A 22,198-nucleotide genomic window follows, 5' to 3' on the forward strand; every position below is an offset into this window, starting at 1 on the left:
GACATAGGATTTTTTGTAGATTGTGTAAATGTTACTTATTTCATATTAAGCTATTTTCATCATTAATATGAGGTCACAAGTTGAGGCCGGCATGTAAGTCGCAGCTGCTTTCAACTGGATCAATAAAAGTTTTGCTTAAATTATGCCCGCATTATCCACCACTTGTGACCCTACCGTCAAAGACAATGGGGACTGTTACAAAATTGATCATTAATAGGGATAAGCGGATTTGTTGAATTTGCCACAGTCCTGCTGCAGTTTGGTTTTCTTCTGTTGCAGTCTGTTCAAAGGCATCTTCAACGCCTCTTCCCACCCCAGAGAAGACGAGACCCAGTGACATTGTGACATTAAAGTAGGTGAGAAGCCGAAGATGCCTTTGAAGAGACTACACCAGTTACCGGAAATAAGAAAATGACCGGAGCTGAGTGGGACCGAACTGCAAGACAGGTGAGTACAGGATGAATATAGAGCTCTGGCAAAAATTAAAAGACCACTGCAAAATTTTCATTTTCTCAGATTTTTCTCTTTCTAGGTATATTTTTGAGTAAAATGTACATTTTTGTTTTATTCTATAAACTACTGACAACGTCTCCGAAATTCAAAGCTAAAAATTTTGTATTTATTTGCAGCAAATGAGAAATCGTCAAAATAATAAAAAAGAAACAATAATACAAAGAAAACAAGTTCTTATTCATTTAGATACAACAATACTCATGTTTTAACTCAGGAAGAGTTCAACAATCAATATTTGGTGGAATAACCATGATTTTTTAATCCCAGCTCTCATGCGTCTTGGCATGCTTTCCACCAGTCTTTCATACTGCTTTTGGGTGACCTTATGCCACTTCTGGCACAAAAATGTAAGCAGTTTGATGGCTTGTGACCATTCATCTTCCTCTTGATTACATTCCAGAGGTTTTCAATGGGGTTCAGGTCTGGAGACTGGGCTGGCCATGACAGGGTCTTGATGTGGTGCTCCTTCATCCACACATTGATTGACCTAGCCGTGTGGCATGGGGCATTGTCCTGCTGGAATAACCAGTCCTCAGAGTTGGGGAACATTGCCTGATCAGAAGGAAGCAAGTGTTTTTCAAGGATAACCTTGTATGCGGCTTGATTCATACGTCCTTCGCAAAGATTAACTTGCCCAATTCCACCAAATTTCATAGTGGGTGCAAGACACTGTGGCTTGTATGCCTCTCCAGGTCTCCGTCTAACCATTAGATGACCAGGTGTTGGGGAAAGCTGAAAATTAGACTCATCAGAGAAGATTACCTTACTCCAGTCCTCTATGGTCCAATCCTTATGGTCTTTGGCAAACTTCAGCCTTGCTCTCCTTGGCTTCTCATTGACGAAAGGCTTTTTTCTAGAATTACATGACTTGAGGCCTCTAGGAACCTGTTACAAACTGTTCTTGAACCCAGCTGCCATTTGCCATTCCTTTTCTAGGTCACTTGATGTCATCCTGCGGTTGCTGAGTGACATTCGAATAAGATGACGGTCATCCCGGTCAGTGGAGAGTCGCTTTCGCCCTCTGCCGGTCTGTAGCTTTGTTGTCCCCAATGTCTGCTGCTTGACTTTGTTGTAATGGACTTCCAGGGATGGAGGCAACATGACGCTCACTGTATCCCTCTGCTAGTAAAGCCAGAATTGAGCCCATCTTTTCCTCACTCAAGACTTTTCTTTCTCTCGTTACATAAGATTTGGTTCAGGTGATCACCTAATCAGAAGCACATTAAGTAGAATGAGGTGGACGGTGGTTGAAATTCAACTGACACTGGAATGGAATGGCCATCAGACATCTAGAGATGGTGATTTTTAGAAAACTGTGCAGTGGTCTCTTAATTTTTGCCAGAGCTGTATATATATTTTTAACTCCTTCCCAGTTCTATAGAATTTCTATAGAATCGTCAAGCATTCATTGTCATTTACAACTGATCTCATAATCTGCAAAATTATTTACTTTAAAAATCTTCCTCGGAGCCCCTCTCAGGCAACAAGGTCCGAGTGCAACTGCAACTCCTCTTGTACGTACATCCTTGAGAAAACATTTAACAGTTGCTTTTGCCGTCCCCTTTCTCCACCGAAAAGAGCAACGCAAAATAAATACTTATTTATTCCCTTCACGTAACTGTACGTCCACATTAGGATGACCACATGTGGAAGGGGAACAGGGGCTAAGCTCCCTCTACACGCGAGTGATGCCAGCCATATTGAATAGTCTGTAACAGCTGCGGCTGGAACCAAGTTCTGAATAAAGCTGCTGTTAACCATTTATATGCCTCAATCAGTCTCTGAGCGTGGCATTTAGATGACGTCACAGTCGTTGCAAGTGTGTACAGGCTTCTATCGGCACCCTGTGACGTGATGGCGGGGCGCCGATGGGTTACCAAGAGAGCTAGGGCCTGCTGAAGGCTCTCGTCACTGCCATCTTGGTCCTCCTCTCAAAGTCGACAACTATTTTTACTACATATTGCAATACTATGGTATTGTGGTATCTAGCATAAGTGATCCAATGATAAGTCCCGCAAAGTGTTTAAAAAATAAAAGTGAAAAAAAAAAGTTTGAAAACATATCAAATTTGAAAAAAAAATATGTATTGTATTATATAAAAATTTGAGTTACTTCCTTTTTCTTCGTTAAAAATGAAGAAATTAAAAAAAATAAACATATTTGGCATCTCCACATCTGTAAAAGTCTATCAAGATAAAAAAAAAAATGAATTAACCCACAAGATAAATGCTGGGAAGATAAAAAAAATTTAAATGCCATAATTGCAGTTTTTCACTCACCACACACCTCCCTAGGAAATACATCATAATGTGACAACGTGGCATGTATCCCAAAATGGTACCAGTGGTACCTTCAACTCGCCATGCAAAAAGCAAGACATCACTCAGCTCCATCGATGGAAAAGTAAAAATGTTACGGATCTTGGAATTTTTTTTTTTTTTACATTTTTTTTTCGCCACTTAAAGAAGTTGTCCACTATTTAGACAACTCCTTTTCATACCCCACACTTGGCTCTCATAAAATAATAAAGCTTATACTCCCCGTCCCGTGCTGGCCCCGTTCCCGGTGCTTCCGTGCTTTTGTTGTGACACGTGACGCAGGTACCCAATCAGCGCTGGCATCACTGTCTCCCCCTCCTGTCGAATTGAGCATGAAGCGGAAGTAAGAGATCTGCTGCAGCCCTTTCTCTTCATGTTCGATTTGTCCAAAGGCGGGGACAGTGATGCCAGCGCTGATTGGGCACCTGAGTCACTTGTCACATCAACAGCGCAGGAGCTCTGGCACCACGAGTGTCGACACCGCGGGAAAGGTCCAAGTAGTGGACAACCCCTTTGAATAAAATTCAAGTTTGGTATCACCACAATCATATTGACCTAGAGAATAAGGTTTCCCAGGTAATATTTACTGCACAATTAATGCTGCAACGACAAAACCCAAGAAACAATGTGGGAATTGCATGTTTTTCACTATTTTACCACATTTGGATTTTTTTTTCTTCTTGTTCATTCAGTACAACGTATGGTTAAATTAATGGTGTCATTCAAAAGTACAACGTCTCGCGCAAAAAAAAAAAAAAAAAAAAAAAGCCTTACTATGTTTATGTTGTTGGAAAAATAAAAAAAGTTACGGGGGAAAAACGAATGCGCAAAAATGAAAAATTGCCCTGTCCTTTAGGGTTTAAAGAGACCTGCACTATACAGCTTGATATGTTCAGCTATTGAGGAACTTCTGGCGATCTTGTATATGTGTTTACAAACTTCATTGGCCCCATATGACCCCTAACCATTCCTCTCGCCCTCCTTCTGCAGGAACCTGGGTAACATTTGGATCTCAGATTTCAGATGAGGTAAGGAACGCAGCTGGAGAAGGTGAACAGATCAGCACCGGGAGGAAATGGGGCAGGTGTGAGACATATGGCTGGGGATGGAGAACAATGGTTGAGGTTGCTGACCCTACCTGTTTTATTTTCCACCAGGTAGCAGAAAATCTCATGACTGTTGCCTATGAACATGGCATCAATCTGTTCGACACTGCTGAGGTGTACGCGGCCGGCAGGTAAGAAGAGGCTGACGGAGGGGTGGAAGGAAAGTAAATGCTTAGGAGCTTGAGGAGCAGTTTAAAAGGCCAGTAACCCTACTGTTCAGACAAAGATTATTTCAGTCACACCAATGCATTCACGTGAATGGGACAAAGCTGTAATACCAAGCTAAAACTCTGCTAAAAGTAAGGCATTGTGCATTAAAGACCAGTGCAAACAAGAGGGCACAGTGTTCATGTGAGCTGATCAACAGGGGCGCCAAGAGTTGGACCTCAAATGAACAATTAAGATAGGCCACCAATTTTACAGAATTGGATCACCCATCCAACATGGGCGTCCATCAGGATAGGCCTACTTATATTAAGGCAGATCGTACCCCTACAGAGCTAAAAAAGGTCCACTAATATCCACTACTGGCTTGGAAAATAGCTTACTGCAAAAAGCCCCATCTTTCTATGAGCACAGATATTTAGCAGAACCCAAAACAGGTCACATGAATCACTTCTCTTAAGTTCTGACTCGTAAGAAAAGCCTCGCTTCTCAAGGTAGCCATTTACATATCAATATAACTTGGCGTAAAGTTGATCAAAATGGACAATTTCAACCACAGTAATCACCCGTCAGATTTAAATTTAACAATAATTATTTAAGTTGACTTATGACAGACCTTCATCATCGAGAAAAAAGTTGGCCATGGTTAAACATTTTTCATCCAAGGAAGTTTCCAGAATGTTTCCCAGAAAAGATCGCTTGTTCTTCATCTGGTGTCATTGAAATGAGTTTAAAAAAAAAAACGCTCACTGGCCAATATGGACTAAAACGCGAGCCGGTGAGCGATCGTTTCACTCAGCGATTACTCAACCACCAATTTAATAAAGTGCATGGACAGTCAATGAGATGGAGCTCACTTTTCCTGATTTTTTTTTAGTTGGAGTCATTGCTAGAATTACTTTGGACATAATAAATCTTCTTCTTAAAGAAGATCTAAAATCAAATGATCTGGTTGTCAAAAAGTTGATAATTATTGACAAAGTACTTGTAGGGTGGTTGCCAATTCTTTACCCCTCATTTATAAAGGAAACAGGGACTTCCTACCAGACTGGTCATTGTCTCGGTTCTGTTCCAGGTCAACGAACGATTGTGAAAATGAGATAATGAAGATCTCATGTATTCCGGCCAGATGCATTTGCCAAGATGTTTTCAGGCCAGGATCGTCTCGGGACACATAAATTTAATTTTTAATATTAAATGATGACTGGGTTCTGGCAATTTGCGTTTAATCATCTCATTGCTATTGAAAGGACATATACTCGGAGAAAATATTTGACTCTTGTAGGAAACTGTGTTATGCGTAGACTTGAGTCTAGGAACAAAAGCGTGAAGGTCAGAGTAAGGGGAGCTTCACCAGAAACTCCGTATCAAACTGCATGAAAAATATGCACAATATTACTATGTATTTTCCTATAACTACTATGAGTATGTGGCTATTTTAGGCCTTTTTTTTTTAGTTTTTCAAACTTTGCATGGATGAAGTCATACAACGGCGTGACAATTATTTTGTAGGATAAGTTGTATTTTTTTTAGTCACACCATTTTTGAAAATATGCAATATCCTGAAAATCTGTTGTTATTATTGAGGGGTGGGGAAAAAAAAACCCAAAAATGTCTCCATTCTTATGTTTTGTTATGTTATACAACTTTTACTGAGCTGTATAGATGACATTTTATCCTTATTTTGTGGTTCAGAAAAAATACAGATAAATCTCGTTATATTTATTTTGACTACTTTAAAAAATATTTTTGCACTGCCGTATTCTCACAGTCATAACTTGCTCCACTGGATCGAGCTAATTTTCATTGATACCCCTTTAGGGTACATACAACTTTTTAATCCTTTTCTTGGGGGGGAGGAGTAGGTTCCTCTCAGTAGTAACTTTCTCCATCAGGTCGAGTTAATTTTTCATTGGTACCAGTTTAGGATACATACAACTTTTTAATCCTTTTTTGGGGGGTGGGGGAGTAGGATTCTCACAGTCATAACTTTCTCCACTGGGTCAAACTAATTTTCAGTGGTACCAGTTTAGGGTACATACAACTTTTTAATCCTTTTTTGGGGGGTGGGGGAGTAGGATTCTCACAGTCATAACTTTCTCCACTGGGTCAAACTAATTTTCTGTGGTACCAGTTTAGGGTGCATACAACTTTTTAATCCTTTTTTTTTTGGGGGGGGGGGGGAGTAGGATGAATGGAAATGTTGATAAAATGATACTTAGAGTGCACCAACTCAGTGACAGGGGTCAGACTAAGGCATACCAGATCATAATTAACTACGCAAAAGAAAAAAGAAGTATGCCAAAGGGATCACCTAAAAAAAATATTCACTGTTTATTAATTACGTAACAAGACAAAAAAAACACATAGAGTTAAAAACAGTTAAAACAGTCAACAGGCTACATATGCAATTTCCAACATGGCCATGGTAGAGCTCAAGTCTAACCTGTAAAGCATTACCCCTGAGGAAGCCACAAAACCATGTTAATACGCGTGCGGTTCTTTCTTGATTTTCTGACCTGCTTCATGCATCTTTAATTCTGTATGAATCTTTGCTACTGTGCTGGTAGTATATTTTTCTAAATTTATTTCATGGTTTCGCATGTCAGCAATACCATTATCTCATGGACACTAAGAGCTTGTTCTTTTCTCCACTCGCATTTTGGCTCCTTTATTTTGGTATCCAACATTTCACCATTGCATGGTCATATATGGTGCTATATTATTTGATATTGGACTTATTATTACCATAGCATGCCTTGTTATTATACATGTTTACTATTATTATCTTATGGACATTACGAGCTGGTATTTTGCTCCATTCGCACTTTACCTTTTGCTTTCTGGTATTAAATGTATTATTGAATTTTTAAATTATGTTATTCGATATTGGGTTTATCATCATAGGCTAATCTGTTATTACATTATGTGTTTATCGGAAACCTCTTATTTTCAGTGTCCAGAATACTACGTTCTAAGAAAGAATCCCACGCGTTTCGCCACTGGCTTTGTGGCTTCCTCAGGGGTAATGCTTTAGAGGTTAGACTTTAGCTCTACCGTGGGCATGTCAAGAACTGCATATGTAGCCTGTTGGCGGTTTTAACTGTTTTTAACGTCTTTTTGTCTTGTTATTTAATTAATAGACAGTGAATATTTGTTTAGGTGATCCCTTCTTTGGCATACTTCTTTTTCTTTTGCATAGTACATGCATGGAAGTTTTGTATCACGTGCAAAGTAAACAACAAAGTTAAGAGTAAGATAACCAAATAAGTTGCTACGATAACCGGTCTGTCCTAATGACAGTACAGTAATACCGCCCTGATAGTTTATCCTATACGTAGAAAATTAAATATTGAAGTGGATTTAGCCTCCTAATAGTCATTAGTATAAGATATGAAGACCCATGGCTCTATGAGGCTCAGCGATCAACCAAAGTAAATAATTTATAGGGCCACGTCCACCATCCACAACAATGGGGTGGAAATCATAGGGTGCAATTCTGTATGGAGAAGGCATCGATAGGCTTCAATGAACGTTATGTGAAATTGCAAATGACTCCTGAATCACGTGTAAATCCTCGAGAAGGAGGGCAGCAGTAGGGATTTATGTTCCTGTTTTTCCTACGATGGGAACGATTATATGTGCGTAATTACAACTTATCGTCTGTTCTTCGAACAGAGCAGAGAAGACTCTGGGAAATATTCTTAAGAAGAAAGAATGGAGGTAAGAAGTCATATCTATCTACAAGTCTATGTATCTCATATCTACAGGCCCGATTCATCATTTACGATTTCTTAAAGTTCTTTTTCTTTTTTTTTTTTTGGCTACTGGTATTCGCTGATGTTTTTTGCTCTTAATTCTTCAAAACTGCGAACGGGGGTGGGGTGGTTGATAAATTTAGAGCAATATAAAAAACTGCTCTTTATTTTTATATTTAAAGGAAATCTGTAAACAAGTTTTTGCTATGTAATTTGACAGCAGCCTGATGTAGGGGCAGAGACCCTGATTCCAGTGATGTATCATTTAATTTACTGGGTGCAGAAGTTGTGATACAATCCTTGTTTTCTCTGCTGCAGATCTAGTAGAGCTCAGAATGTTGAGCCCTATATAACCCCGCCCACCACACTGATTGGTAGCTTTCTCTGAATAACCCCGCCCACACCCCTGATTGGCAGCTTTTTGTGTACACTGTATATTGACATAAAGCTGCCAATCAGTGGCGGTGATGGAGTTACACAGAGAAACAGGACTAGGAGGCACAAAACATCTAGTCCTCTAGTGATAATTTTCTGCTGATAGAACAGTGATTTTTTTTTTTTAAACCACAAAACACAATAATATACTTCTGGAATCAGGGTCTCTGCACATACATCATGCTGCTCTCAGATTCCATATCAACCACCTGGTGACAAATTCCCTTTAAGTTTTTTTTTTTTTTTTTTTTAACCAAGCATTTAAAAAGTTGCCAAAAAAATTGCAGGAAGACTGCAATAAGAAGCGCCAAAAAACATTTGGTAAAAGTCTCATTTCAGGAATTTGTCTTAAACATCTGGAAAAGCAAATTTGTTGAGGAAAAAAATAAAAAAATAAAAATAACTTCAAAAAGTGTGTAAAGAATAAGATGAAAATTCAAAAGTCACTAAAAAAGGAGCAAATTACCGTACGCCCCGAAAATGGGAGAAACAGGAATGATGAATCGGGATCTATTGATCTAAGTGATATATTATCTCATGTTCATTTATTTTCTATTCTTTTTTAGACGTTCAAGTTATGTGGTTACAACCAAAATCTACTGGGGAGGCCAGTAAGTGTCAGAGACGTCGTCATATCAAACTCTACAGATGAGTGCAAACTACTTGTATGGGGTTAAGTTATTTCTGGATAAAGAGACCGATAGGAGGTTCTCTGAGCTGCTGCCCAATGACCTCCATATAGGTAACAGAGCTGCCAGCAGTATACTCCTACAGAAGCCAGGCAGCAGCTGTAAAGCAAATCTGTACGCAGCATCACAGGGAATATGGCCACCCCCTTTATTATATGGATATAAGAATTAAAATAATATAGGTGAGACATTCACTTTAAGAATCCAGTTAGTTTAGTCTTCATACATGTAAAGGAGTTCATGAAAATATACTAAAGATTAAGATACTTAATGTTTTATTTCATGAAAACAATAGTTTTCTCTTTTTTCTCTTTCAACCTTTCCCCTACAGAGCAGAAACTGAAAGGGGTTTGTCCCGGAAACATATAATCGAAGGTGATTATCTAGCATTTCATCTTTGTATAAAGCATATAGGATCAGTATTATAGCAGTTATATTCTTGTGCATAGGGGGCAGTATTATAGTAGTTATATTCTTGTACATAGGGGGCAGTATTATAGTAGTTATATTCTTGTACATAGGGGGCAGTATTATAGTAGTTATATTCTTGTTCATAGGAGCAGTATTATAGTAGTTATATTCTTGTACATAGGGGGCAGTATTATAGTAGTTATATTCCTGTACATAGGAGCAGTATTATAGTAGTTATATTCTTGTACATAGGGGGTAGTATTATAGTAGTTATAGTCTTGTACATAGGAGCAGTATTATAGTAGTTATATTCTTGTACATAGGGGGCAGTATTATAGGAGTTATTTTCTTATGCATAGGGGCAGTATTATAGTATTATATTCTTGTACATAGGGGGCAGTATTATAGTAGTTATATTCTTGTACATAGGGGGCAGTATTATAGTAGTTATATTCTTGTACATAGGGAGCAGTATTATAGTAGTTATATTCTTGTACATAGGGAGCAGTATTATGGTAGTTATATTCTTCTACATAGGAGCAGTATTATAGTAGTTATATTCTTCTACATAGGAGCAGTATTATAGTAGTTATATTCTTGTACATAGGGGGCAGTATTATAGTAGTTATATTCTTGTACATAGGGGGCAGTATTATAGTAGTTATATTCTTGTACATGGGGGCAGTATTACAGTAGTTATGTTCTTGTACATAGGAGCAGTATTATAGTAGTTATATTCTTGTACATAGGAGGCAGTATTATAGTAGTTATATAGTTATATTCTTGTACATAGGAGCAGTATTATAGTAGTTATATTCTTGTACATAGAAGACAGTATTATAGTAGTTATATTCTTGTACATAGGGGACAGTATTATAGTAGTTATATTATTGTACATAGGGACAGTATTATAGCAAATATATTCTTGTACATAGGGGACAGTATTATAGTAGTTATATTCTTGTACATAGGAGCAGTATTATAGTAGTTATATTCTTGTACATAGGGACAGTATTATAGCAGATATGTTCTTGTACATAGGAGGCAGTATTATAGTAGTTATATTCTTGTACATAGGAGCAGTATTATAGTAGTTATATTCTTGTACATAGGGGGCAGTATTATAGTAGTTATATTCTTGTACATAGGGGCAGTATTATAGTAGTTATATTCTTGTACATAGGGGCAGTATTATAGTAGTTATATTCTTGTACATAGGAGCAGTATTATAATAGTTATATTCTTGTACATAGGAGCAGTATTATAGTAGTTATATTCTTGTACATAGGAGCAGTATTATAGTAGTTATATTCTTGTACATAGGGGGCAGTATTATTGTAGTTATATTCTTGTACATAGGAGGCAGTATTATAGTAGTTATATTCTTGTACATAGGAGCAGTATTATAGTAGTTATATTCTTGTACATAGGGGCAGTATTATAGTAGTTGTATTCTTGTAGATAGGAGCAGTATTATAGTAGTTCTATACTTGTACATAGGAGCAGTATTGTAGTAGTTATATTCTTGTACATAGGAGCAGTCTTATAGTAGATACATTCTTGTACATAGGGGGCAGTAGTATAGTAGTAATATTCTTGTACATAGGGGCAGTATTATAGTAGTTATATTCTTGTACATAGGGGCAGTATTATAGTAGTTATATTCTTGTACATAGGAGCAGTATTATAATAGTTATATTCTTGTACATAGGAGCAGTATTATAGTAGTTATATTCTTGTACATAGGAGCAGTATTATAGTAGATGTATTCTTGTACATAGGAGCAGTATAATAGTATTTATATTCTTGTACATAGGGAGCAGTATTATAGTAGATATATTCTTGTACATAGGAGCAGTTTAATAGTATTTATATTCTTGTACATAGGAGCAGTATTATAGTAGTTATATTCTTGTACATAGGGAGCAGTATTATAGTAGTTATATTCTTGTACATAGGGAGCAGTATTATAGTAGTTATATTCTTGTACATAGGGAGCAGTATTATAGTAGTTATATAGGGAGCAGTATTATAGTAGTTATATTCTTCTACATAGGAGCAGTATTATAGTAGTTATATTCTTGTACAAAGGGGGCAGTATTATAGTAGTTATATTCTTGTACATAGGGGGCAGTATTATAGTAGTTATATTCTTGTACATAGGGGGCAGTATTATAGTAGTTATATTCTTGTACATAGGGAGCAGTATTATAGTAGTTATATTCTTGTACATAGGGAGCAGTATTATAGTAGTTATATTCTTCTACATAGGAGCAGTATTATAGTAGTTATATTCTTCTACATAGGAGCAGTATTATAGTAGTTATATTCTTGTACATAGGGGGCAGTATTATAGTAGTTATATTCTTGTACATAGGGGGCAGTATTATAGTAGTTATATTCTTGTACATGGGGGGCAGTATTACAGTAGTTATGTTCTTGTACATAGGAGCAGTATTATAGTAGTTATATTCTTGTACATAGGAGGCAGTATTATACTAGTTATATAGTTATATTCTTGTACATAGGAGCAGTATTATAGTAGTTATATTCTTGTACATAGAAGACAGTATTATAGTAGTTATATTCTTGTACATAGGGGACAGTATTATAGTAGTTATATTATTGTACATAGGGACAGTATTATAGCAAATATATTCTTGTACATAGGGGACAGTATTATAGTAGTTATATTCTTGTACATAGGAGCAGTATTATAGTAGTTATATTCTTGTACATAGGGACAGTATTATAGCAGATATGTTCTTGTACATAGGAGGCAGTATTATAGTAGTTATATTCTTGTACATAGGAGCAGTATTATAGTAGTTATATTCTTGTACATAGGGGGCAGTATTATTGTAGTTATATTCTTGTACATAGGAGGCAGTATTATAGTAGTTATATTCTTGTACATAGGAGCAGTATTATAGTAGTTATATTCTTGTACATAGGGGCAGTATTATAGTAGTTGTATTCTTGTAGATAGGAGCAGTATTATAGTAGTTCTATACTTGTACATAGGGGCAGTATTATAGTAGTTATATTCTTGTACATAGGGAGCAGTATTATAGTAGTTATATTCTTGTACATAGGAGCAGTATTATAGTAGTTCTATACTTGTACATAGGAGCAGTATTGTAGTAGTTATATTCTTGTACATAGGAGCAGTATTATAGTAGATACATTCTTGTACATAGGGGGCAGTATTATAGTAGTAATATTCTTGTACATAGGGGCAGTATTATAGTAGTTATATTCTTGTACATAGGGGCAGTATTATAGTAGTTATATTCTTGTACATAGGAGCAGTATTATAATAGTTATATTCTTGTACATAGGAGCAGTATTATAGTAGTTATATTCTTGTACATAGGAGCAGTATTATAGTAGATATATTCTTGTACATAGGAGCAGTATAATAGTATTTATTTTCTTGTACATAGGGAGCAGTATTATAGTAGATATATTCTTGTACATAGGAGCAGTTTAATAGTATTTATATTCTTGTACATAGGAGCAGTATTATAGTAGTTATATTCTTGTACATAGGGAGCAGTATTATAGTAGTTATATTCTTGTACATAGGGAGCAGTATTATAGTAGTTATATTCTTGTACATAGGGAGCAGTATTATAGTAGTTATATTCTTGTACATAGGGAGCAGTATTATAGTAGTTATATTCTTCTACATAGGAGCAGGATTATAGTAGTTATATTCTTGTACATAGGGGGCAGTATTATAGTAGTTATATTCTTGTACATAGGGGGCAGTATTATAGTAGTTATATTCTTGTACATAGGGGGCAGTATTATAGTAGTTATATTCTTGTACATAGGGAGCAGTATTATAGTAGTTATATTCTTGTACATAGGGAGCAGTATTATAGTAGTTATATTCTTCTACATAGGAGCAGTATTATAGTAGTTATATTCTTCTACATAGGAGCAGTATTATAGTAGTTATATTCTTGTACATAGGGGGCAGTATTATAGTAGTTATATTCTTGTACATAGGGGGCAGTATTATAGTAGTTATATTCTTTTACATGGGGGGTAGTATTACAGTAGTTATGTTCTTGTACATAGGAGCAGTATTATAGTAGTTATATTCTTGTACATAGGAGGCAGTATTATAGTAGTTATATAGTTATATTCTTGTACATAGGAGCAGTATTATAGTAGTTATATTCTTGTACATAGAAGACAGTATTATAGTAGTTATATTCTTGTACATAGGGGACAGTATTATAGTAGTTATATTATTGTACATAGGGACAGTATTATAGCAAATATATTCTTGTACATAGGGGACAGTATTATAGTAGTTATATTCTTGTACATAGGAGCAGTATTATAGTAGTTATATTCTTGTACATAGGGACAGTATTATAGCAGATATGTTCTTGTACATAGGAGGCAGTATTATAGTAGTTATATTCTTGTACATAGGAGCAGTATTATAGTAGTTATATTCTTGTACATAGGGGGCAGTATTATTGTAGTTATATTCTTGTACATAGGAGGCAGTATTATAGTAGTTATATTCTTGTACATAGGAGCAGTATTATAGTAGTTATATTCTTGTACATAGGGGCAGTATTATAGTAGTTGTATTCTTGTAGATAGGAGCAGTATTATAGTAGTTCTATACTTGTACATAGGGGCAGTATTATAGTAGTTATATTCTTGTACATAGGGAGCAGTATTATAGTAGTTATATTCTTGTACATAGGAGCAGTATTATAGTAGTTCTATACTTGTACATAGGAGCAGTATTGTAGTAGTTATATTCTTGTACATAGGAGCAGTATTATAGTAGATACATTCTTGTACATAGGGGGCAGTATTATAGTAGTAATATTCTTGTACATAGGGGCAGTATTATAGTAGTTATATTCTTGTACATAGGGGCAGTATTATAGTAGTTATATTCTTGTACATAGGAGCAGTATTATAATAGTTATATTCTTGTACATAGGAGCAGTATTATAGTAGTTATATTCTTGTACATAGGAGCAGTATTATAGTAGATATATTCTTGTACATAGGAGCAGTATAATAGTATTTATTTTCTTGTACATAGGGAGCAGTATTATAGTAGATATATTCTTGTACATAGGAGCAGTTTAATAGTATTTATATTCTTGTACATAGGAGCAGTATTATAGTAGTTATATTCTTGTACATAGGGAGCAGTATTATAGTAGTTATATTCTTGTACATAGGGAGCAGTATTATAGTAGTTATATTCTTGTACATAGGGAGCAGTATTATAGTAGTTATATTCTTGTACATAGGGAGCAGTATTATAGTAGTTATATTCTTCTACATAGGAGCAGTATTATAGTAGTTATATTCTTGTACATAGGGGGCAGTATTATAGTAGTTATATTCTTGTACATAGGGGGCAGTATTATAGTAGTTATATTCTTGTACATAGGGGGCAGTATTATAGTAGTTATATTCTTGTACATAGGGAGCAGTATTATAGTAGTTATATTCTTGTACATAGGGAGCAGTATTATAGTAGTTATATTCTTCTACATAGGAGCAGTATTATAGTAGTTATATTCTTCTACATAGGAGCAGTATTATAGTAGTTATATTCTTGTACATAGGGGGTAGTATTATAGTAGTTATATTCTTGTACATAGGGGGCAGTATTATAGTAGTTATATTCTTGTACATGGGGGGCAGTATTACAGTAGTTATGTTCTTGTACATAGGAGCAGTATTATAGTAGTTATATTCTTGTACATAGGAGGCAGTATTATAGTAGTTATATAGTTATATTCTTGTACATAGGAGCAGTATTATAGTAGTTATATTCTTGTACATAGAAGACAGTATTATAGTAGTTATATTCTTGTACATAGGGGACAGTATTATAGTAGTTATATTATTGTACATAGGGACAGTATTATAGCAAATATATTCTTGTACATAGGGGACAGTATTATAGTAGTTATATTCTTGTACATAGGAGCAGTATTATAGTAGTTATATTCTTGTACATAGGGACAGTATTATAGCAGATATGTTCTTGTACATAGGAGGCAGTATTATAGTAGTTATATTCTTGTACATAGGAGCAGTATTATAGTAGTTATATTCTTGTACATAGGGGGCAGTATTATTGTAGTTATATTCTTGTACATAGGAGGCAGTATTATAGTAGTTATATTCTTGTACATAGGAGCAGTATTATAGTAGTTATATTCTTGTACATAGGGGCAGTATTATAGTAGTTGTATTCTTGTAGATAGGAGCAGTATTATAGTAGTTCTATACTTGTACATAGGGGCAGTATTATAGTAGTTATATTCTTGTACATAGGGAGCAGTATTATAGTAGTTATATTCTTGTACATAGGAGCAGTATTATAGTAGTTCTATACTTGTACATAGGAGCAGTATTGTAGTAGTTATATTCTTGTACATAGGAGCAGTATTATAGTAGATACATTCTTGTACATAGGGGGCAGTATTATAGTAGTAATATTCTTGTACATAGGGGCAGTATTATAGTAGTTATATTCTTGTACATAGGGGCAGTATTATAGTAGTTATATTCTTGTACATAGGAGCAGTATTATAATAGTTATATTCTTGTACATAGGAGCAGTATTATAGTAGTTATATTCTTGTACATAGGAGCAGTATTATAGTAGATATATTCTTGTACATAGGAGCAGTTTAATAGTATTTATATTCTTGTACATAGGAGCAGTATTATAGTAGATATATTCTTGTACATAGGAGCAGTTTAATAGTATTTATATTCTTGTACATAGGAGCAGTATTATAGTAGATATATTCTTGTACATAGGAGCAGTATTATAGTAGTTATATTCTTGTACATAGGGGCAGTATTATAGTAGTTGTATTCTTGTAGATAGGAGCAGTATTATAGTAGTTCTATACTTGTACATAGGGGCAGTATTATAGTAGTTATATTCTTGTACATAGGGAGCAGTATTATAGTAGTTATATTCTTGTACATAGGAGCAGTATTATAGTAGTTCTATACTTGTACATAGGAGCAGTATTGTAGTAGTTATATTCTTGTACATAGGAGCAGTATTATAGTAGATACATTCTTGTACATAGGGGGCAGTATTATAGTAGTTATATTCTTGTACATAGGAGCAGTATTATAATAGTTATATTCTTGTACATAGGAGCAGTATTATAGTAGTTATATTCTTGTACATAGGGGCAGTATTATAGTAGTTATATTCTTGTACATAGGGGCAGTATTATAGTAGTTATATTCTTGTACATAGGAGCAGTATTATAATAGTTATATTCTTGTACATAGGAGCAGTATTATAGTAGTTATATTCTTGTACATAGGAGCAGTATTATAGTAGATATATTCTTGTACATAGGAGCAGTATAATAGTATTTATATTCTTGTACATAGGAGCAGTATTATAGTAGATATATTCTTGTACATAGGAGCAGTATAATAGTATTTATATTCTTGTACATAGGGGGCAGTATTATAGTAGTTATATTCTTGTACATAGGGAGCAGTATTATAGTAGTGTGGTTGAGTCGCTCGCTCTGCTGCACTTGGAGATAGATACAGGACACTGTCTCTTTAACCCCTTAAGCCCCGCGGGTGGTTTGCACGTTAATGACCAGGCCAATTTTTACAATTCTGACCACTGTCACTTTATGAGGTAATTACTCTGGAACGCTTCAACGGATCCCCCTGATTCTGAGATTGTTTTTTCGTGACATATTGTACTTCATGATTGTGGAAAAATTTCTTCGATATCACTTGCGTTTATTTGTGAAAAAAATGGAAATTTGGTGAAAATTTTGAAAATTTTGCAATTTTCAAAATTTGAATTTTTAAGCCCTGAAATCAGAGCGATATGTCACTTAAAAGAGTTAATAAATAACATTTCCCACATGTCTACTTTACATCAGCACAATTTTGGAACCAAATTTTTTTTTGTTAGGGAGCTATAAGGGTTAAAAGTTGACCAGCGATTTCTCATTTTTCCAACAAAATTTATAAAACCATTTTTTTAGGGACCACATCACATTTGAAGTCACTTGGAGAGGTCTTTATGACAGAAAATACCCAAAAGTGACACTATTCTAAAAACTGCACCCCTCAAGGTGCTCAAAACCACATTCAAGAACTTTATTAACCCTTCAGGTGCTTCACAGGAATTTTTTGAATGTGGAAGAAAAAAATGAACATTTAACTTTTTTCACAAAAATGTTACTTTAGACCCAATTTTTTTTATTTTCACAGGGGTAACAAGAAAAAATGGACCCCAAAATTTGTTGTGCAATTTCCCCTGGGCACGCAGTTACCCAATATTTGGGGAAGAAACACTGTTTGGGCGCACGGCAGGGCTCGGAAGGGAAGGAGCGCCATTTGACTTTTTGATTGTAAAATTTGCTTGAATAATTAGCGGACGCCATGTTCTGTTTGGAGAGCCCCTGTGTGCCCAAACTTTGGAGCTCCCCCACAAGTGACCCCATTTTGGAAACTAGACCCCCCAAGGCACCTTTATAGATGCATAGTGAGCACTTGGAACCCCCAGGTGCTTCACAAATTGATTCGTAAAAATGAAAAAGTGAAAAAAAAACACTTTTTCATTTTTACGAATCAATTTGTGAAGCACCTAGGGGTTCCAAGTGCTCACTATGCATCTAGATAGGTGCCTTGGGGGGTCTAGTTTCAAAAATGGGGACACTTGTGGGGGAGCTCCAATGTTTGGGCACACAGGGACTCTCTAAATACAACATGGTATCCGCTAACAAATTGAATGGAAAATCGGCTCAAATTGTTAGCAGACACCACATTGCGTTTGGAGAGCCCATTTGTGCCCAAACTTTGGAGCTCCCCCACAAGTGACCCCATTTTGGAAACTAGACCCCCCAAGGCACCTTTATAGATGCATAGTGAGCACTTGGAACCCCCAGGTGCTTCACAAATTGATTCGTAATAATGAAAAAGTGAAAAAAACCACTTTTTCATTTTTATGAATCAATTTGTGAAGCACCTGGGGTTCCAAGTGCTCACTATGCATCTAGATAGGTGCCTTGGGGGGTCTAGTTTCCAAAATGGGGTCACTTGTGGGGGAGCTCCAATGTTTGGGCAAACAGGGACTCTCCAAACGCAACATGGCGTCCGCTAACAATTTGAGCCGATTTTCCATTCAATTTGTTAGCGGACACCATGTCGCGTTTGGAGAGCCCGTGATGTGCCTAAACAGTGGAGCTGCCCCACAAGTGTCCCCATTTTGGAAACTATACCCGTCATGGATTTTATTAAGGTGTATAGTGAACATTTTGAACCCAGAGGTACGGCACAGAATTTGTTTACATTAGGTCATCATATTGAATAAGTTGTCATTATTCTTGAGTTTGCATCGGGTACTCAGGTATGCACCATGTACAGCGTGTGCTTGAGTGACATGCTCGAGTCCCTGCTCCGCATGTTTCACGGTTATTAGACACCCAAAAAAAAACATGCGGGGATCGCTCGTGCATGGCAGGCAATCCCCGTAAAGTTTTTTGGCCGCGAAGCATATGGGGCAGAGACTCGAGCATGTCACTCAAATACCCACGATACTCAATGCATACCAGAGCACCCAATGCAAACTCAAGTAGCGAGCACTTGCTCTCAACACTAGTCGCCATATCGTCATCTTTTTTTCTTACTTTTGAAAAAAATCCCAACCCCAGCCCTAACCTTAGCACAACCCTAGCCCTAGCACAACCCTAGCCCTAGCACAACCCTAGCCCCAGCACAACCCTAACCCCAAACCCAGCCCTAACCCTAGCCCAATCCTAACCCAAGAGTTTATTTTTGACGCCGTTCCTTGTGCGGTATAAGTGATTAGACAACTTTATTCTTCGGGTTGGTGTGATTACAGCAATGCCAGAATCATATGGGGTTTTTATGACTGACAGCTGTCACACACTAAAAGACGCATTTTTTGTAAAATCTAGTTTTTGCATCGCCATATTTTGAGAGCTATAATTTTTCCAGATTTTGGCAGACAGTCATGTGACGGCTCGTTTTTTGCGGGATGACTTGACGTTGTTATTGGTGCCATTTTCAGGCACGTGACATTTTTTGATCGCTTTCTATTCCGATTTTTGGGAGGCAGAATAAACAAAAACCAACAATTCAGGAATTGTTTTTTTTTTTTTTTTTTTATTCTGTTCCGCGTGTGGTAAAATTGATGAGGTAGCTTTATTCTTCGGGTCAGTACGTTTACAGCGGTACCACATTTGTATCATTTTTCTATGTTTTGGCGCTTATACACAATAAAAGCTATTTTATAGAAAAAAATATTTTTTAGCATTGCTTTATTCTGAGAGCTATAACTTTTTTATTTTTCGGCTGATGGAGCTATATGGCGGCTTGTTTTTTGTGGGACGAGATGACGTTTTCAGCGGTATCATTTTTATTTATATGCGTCTTTTTGATCGCGTGTTATTCCACTTTTTGTTTGGCGGTATGGTGATAAAGCATTGTTTTTTGCTTCGTTTTTTTTTTTTTTTTTTTTACCGTGTTCACTGAAGGGGTTAACTAGTGGGACAGTTTTATAGGTCAGGTTGTTCCGGACGCGGCGATACCAAATAGGTGTACTTTTATTGTTTTTTTTTAAATTTTTTTATAATAATATTTATTGATGGGTACATTATATTTTTATTTTTGGTGTATTTTTTTTTTTTTTTTTTTATAATATTTTTGCACATTTTTTTTTTTTTTTTTCCACTTTCAGACAGTTTGTACACTTTATTACTTTGTCCCACTCTGGGACTTTCACTTTTTTTTTTCTGATCGCCTGCATGGCACAGGAATGGAGCACCATCCCTATGCCATGAAGGCTGTCAGAAGTGCACAGTGTGAAGATTGCTTGGAGATGCACTGCGCATGTCCAAGCAATCTTCCTGCTCTCTGGTGACCCGGATGTTGTCATGACGACATCGGGTCGTCATGGCAACACCCGGGAAGCCGCTGCAGACTGCGCTGGAAGCCGGAAGAGGAGGTGAGTATCGCCGATCACCTCCCCTTGCCCCCGCAATGCCGCGATCGATTTCGATCGACTTCGATCGCAGCATCGCGGGGGTTAATGTGCTGGGAGCGGTGCAGGACCGCTCCCTGCACATAGTACCGGGTGTCAGCTGTGACAATCAGCTGACACCCGGCGGCGATCGCGCCCGCACAGCCTGTGTGCGCGCGCGATCGCGATGATGTACTAATACGGGTCTGGGTCTTAAGTCCCAGGGCACAGACGCGTATTAGTACGTCAGATGTTATTAAGGGGTTAAATGACTTGGTGGTTTATTATAAGAAGCAGCATAAAAAACGGCCAAGTGCATAACATAAATATAGCCTTTCTGGCATAACCTGAAACAATCAGGAAAAAGGTCAGTCCACTCAGGATTTGAAATAGCAGACGGTCCAGTTTAGCACACAACCACAAGCTCCTCTCTCTCTCAGGAAATAGCTTCCACACACTGAACAACACCTGAGTGAAAAGGCTGGTTATTTCAAACCCAGACCACATCCTGCGGTGGAGATATGGTGAATGACCTCCGGCCCGCACTATGGTCATTCACCTATACAACATGCCCTATTAAATGGCCTATTAACCCTCTCTGCACCTACTATTCAGGAGAAGATTTACACATTTCACATCACTGAAGCTAACAGCCTCAGTGAAACATATCTCCCCTCCAGTATTCTGCCAGTTACTTTGTCACATTTCTCCCCCTCTGCCCAAAGCGGGAGGTTTTGGCACCTTCACTTGCAAAACATGGCAGTCTGGACAGGGAATCTGTGTTACCATGTAGTTTTCCGGGCCCCTGCTCCACCGAAAAACTAAAGTCCTGGAGTGCTAGAAATCACCTAGTCAACCAGGCATTCTACCTTATCATTTCCCTCATCCATCTCAGGGGAGCATGATCTGACACTAGCCTAAACTTCCAGCCTAATAAGTAGTATCTCAGGGTGTCAATTGCCCACTTGATGGCCAGGCACTCTTTTTCCATAATAGCATAGTTCTTTTCGCAGGCTGAGAATTTTCTGCTTAGATAACTAATGGGATGTTCCTCCCCATTTACTTCTTGGGATAAGACGGCTCCTATGCCGACTTCTGAGGTGTCCGTCTGTACCACAAACTCTTTATTGAAGTCAGGCGCTATGAAGACCGGCTGCTTACACAGGGCGTGCTTCAATTCTTGGAACCTCACCTCTGCCTCAGAAGACCACTTGGCCAACGCCGTTTTCATACCTTTAAGCAGGTGGGTCAGGGGCGCCACTATCATGGATATAATTCGGGATAAATCGCCGATAGTATCCCATGATTCCCAGAAACGCCCAAACCTGTTTCTTGGAGGCCGGTTGTGGGCAATTCTGGATTGCTTCCACCTTGTTCACTTTCAACTTTATTTCTCCCCTTCCAATGACGTAGCCCAAGTATTTCGCCTATTCTTCTCCAATAGCGCATTTTTTGGGGTTTATGGTAAACCGGCCTTTCTCAGTGGCCCCAGTACCGCCTGGACTTTCTGCAGGTGACTTCCCCAATCTAGACTGAAGATCACAATGTTGTCTAGGGAACAGTATTATAGTGGTTATATTCTTGTACATAGGGGGCAGTATTATAGTGGTTATATTCTTGTACATAGGGGGCAGTATTATAGTAGTTATATTCTTGTACATAGGAGGCAGTATTATAGTTGTTATATTCTTGTACATAGGGGCAGTATTATAGTGGTTATATTCTTGTACATAGGGGGCAGTATTATAGTGGT

General features: G+C 37.0%; 1 protein-coding gene across 1 annotated transcript in view; it reads left to right on the forward strand.

Moving 5' to 3' along the window:
• Positions 1 to 22,198, forward strand: part of KCNAB3 (potassium voltage-gated channel subfamily A regulatory beta subunit 3) — a 94,436-nt gene that overhangs the window by 22,107 nt on the left and 50,131 nt on the right. The window contains exons 3-7 of the mRNA XM_073654529.1: positions 3,822 to 3,859; positions 3,989 to 4,068; positions 7,781 to 7,825; positions 8,862 to 8,906; positions 9,316 to 9,359. Coding sequence (XP_073510630.1) covers positions 3,822 to 3,859; positions 3,989 to 4,068; positions 7,781 to 7,825; positions 8,862 to 8,906; positions 9,316 to 9,359 — 252 coding nt within the window. The remainder of the gene's footprint in view (positions 1 to 3,821; positions 3,860 to 3,988; positions 4,069 to 7,780; positions 7,826 to 8,861; positions 8,907 to 9,315; positions 9,360 to 22,198) is intronic.

Source organism: Phyllobates terribilis, unplaced genomic scaffold (assembly GCF_046119375.1).
Source record: "Phyllobates terribilis strain yellow unplaced genomic scaffold, ASM4611937v1 Scaffold_11__3_contigs__length_659146591, whole genome shotgun sequence".
NCBI classification, from domain to species: Eukaryota; Metazoa; Chordata; class Amphibia; order Anura; family Dendrobatidae; genus Phyllobates; species Phyllobates terribilis.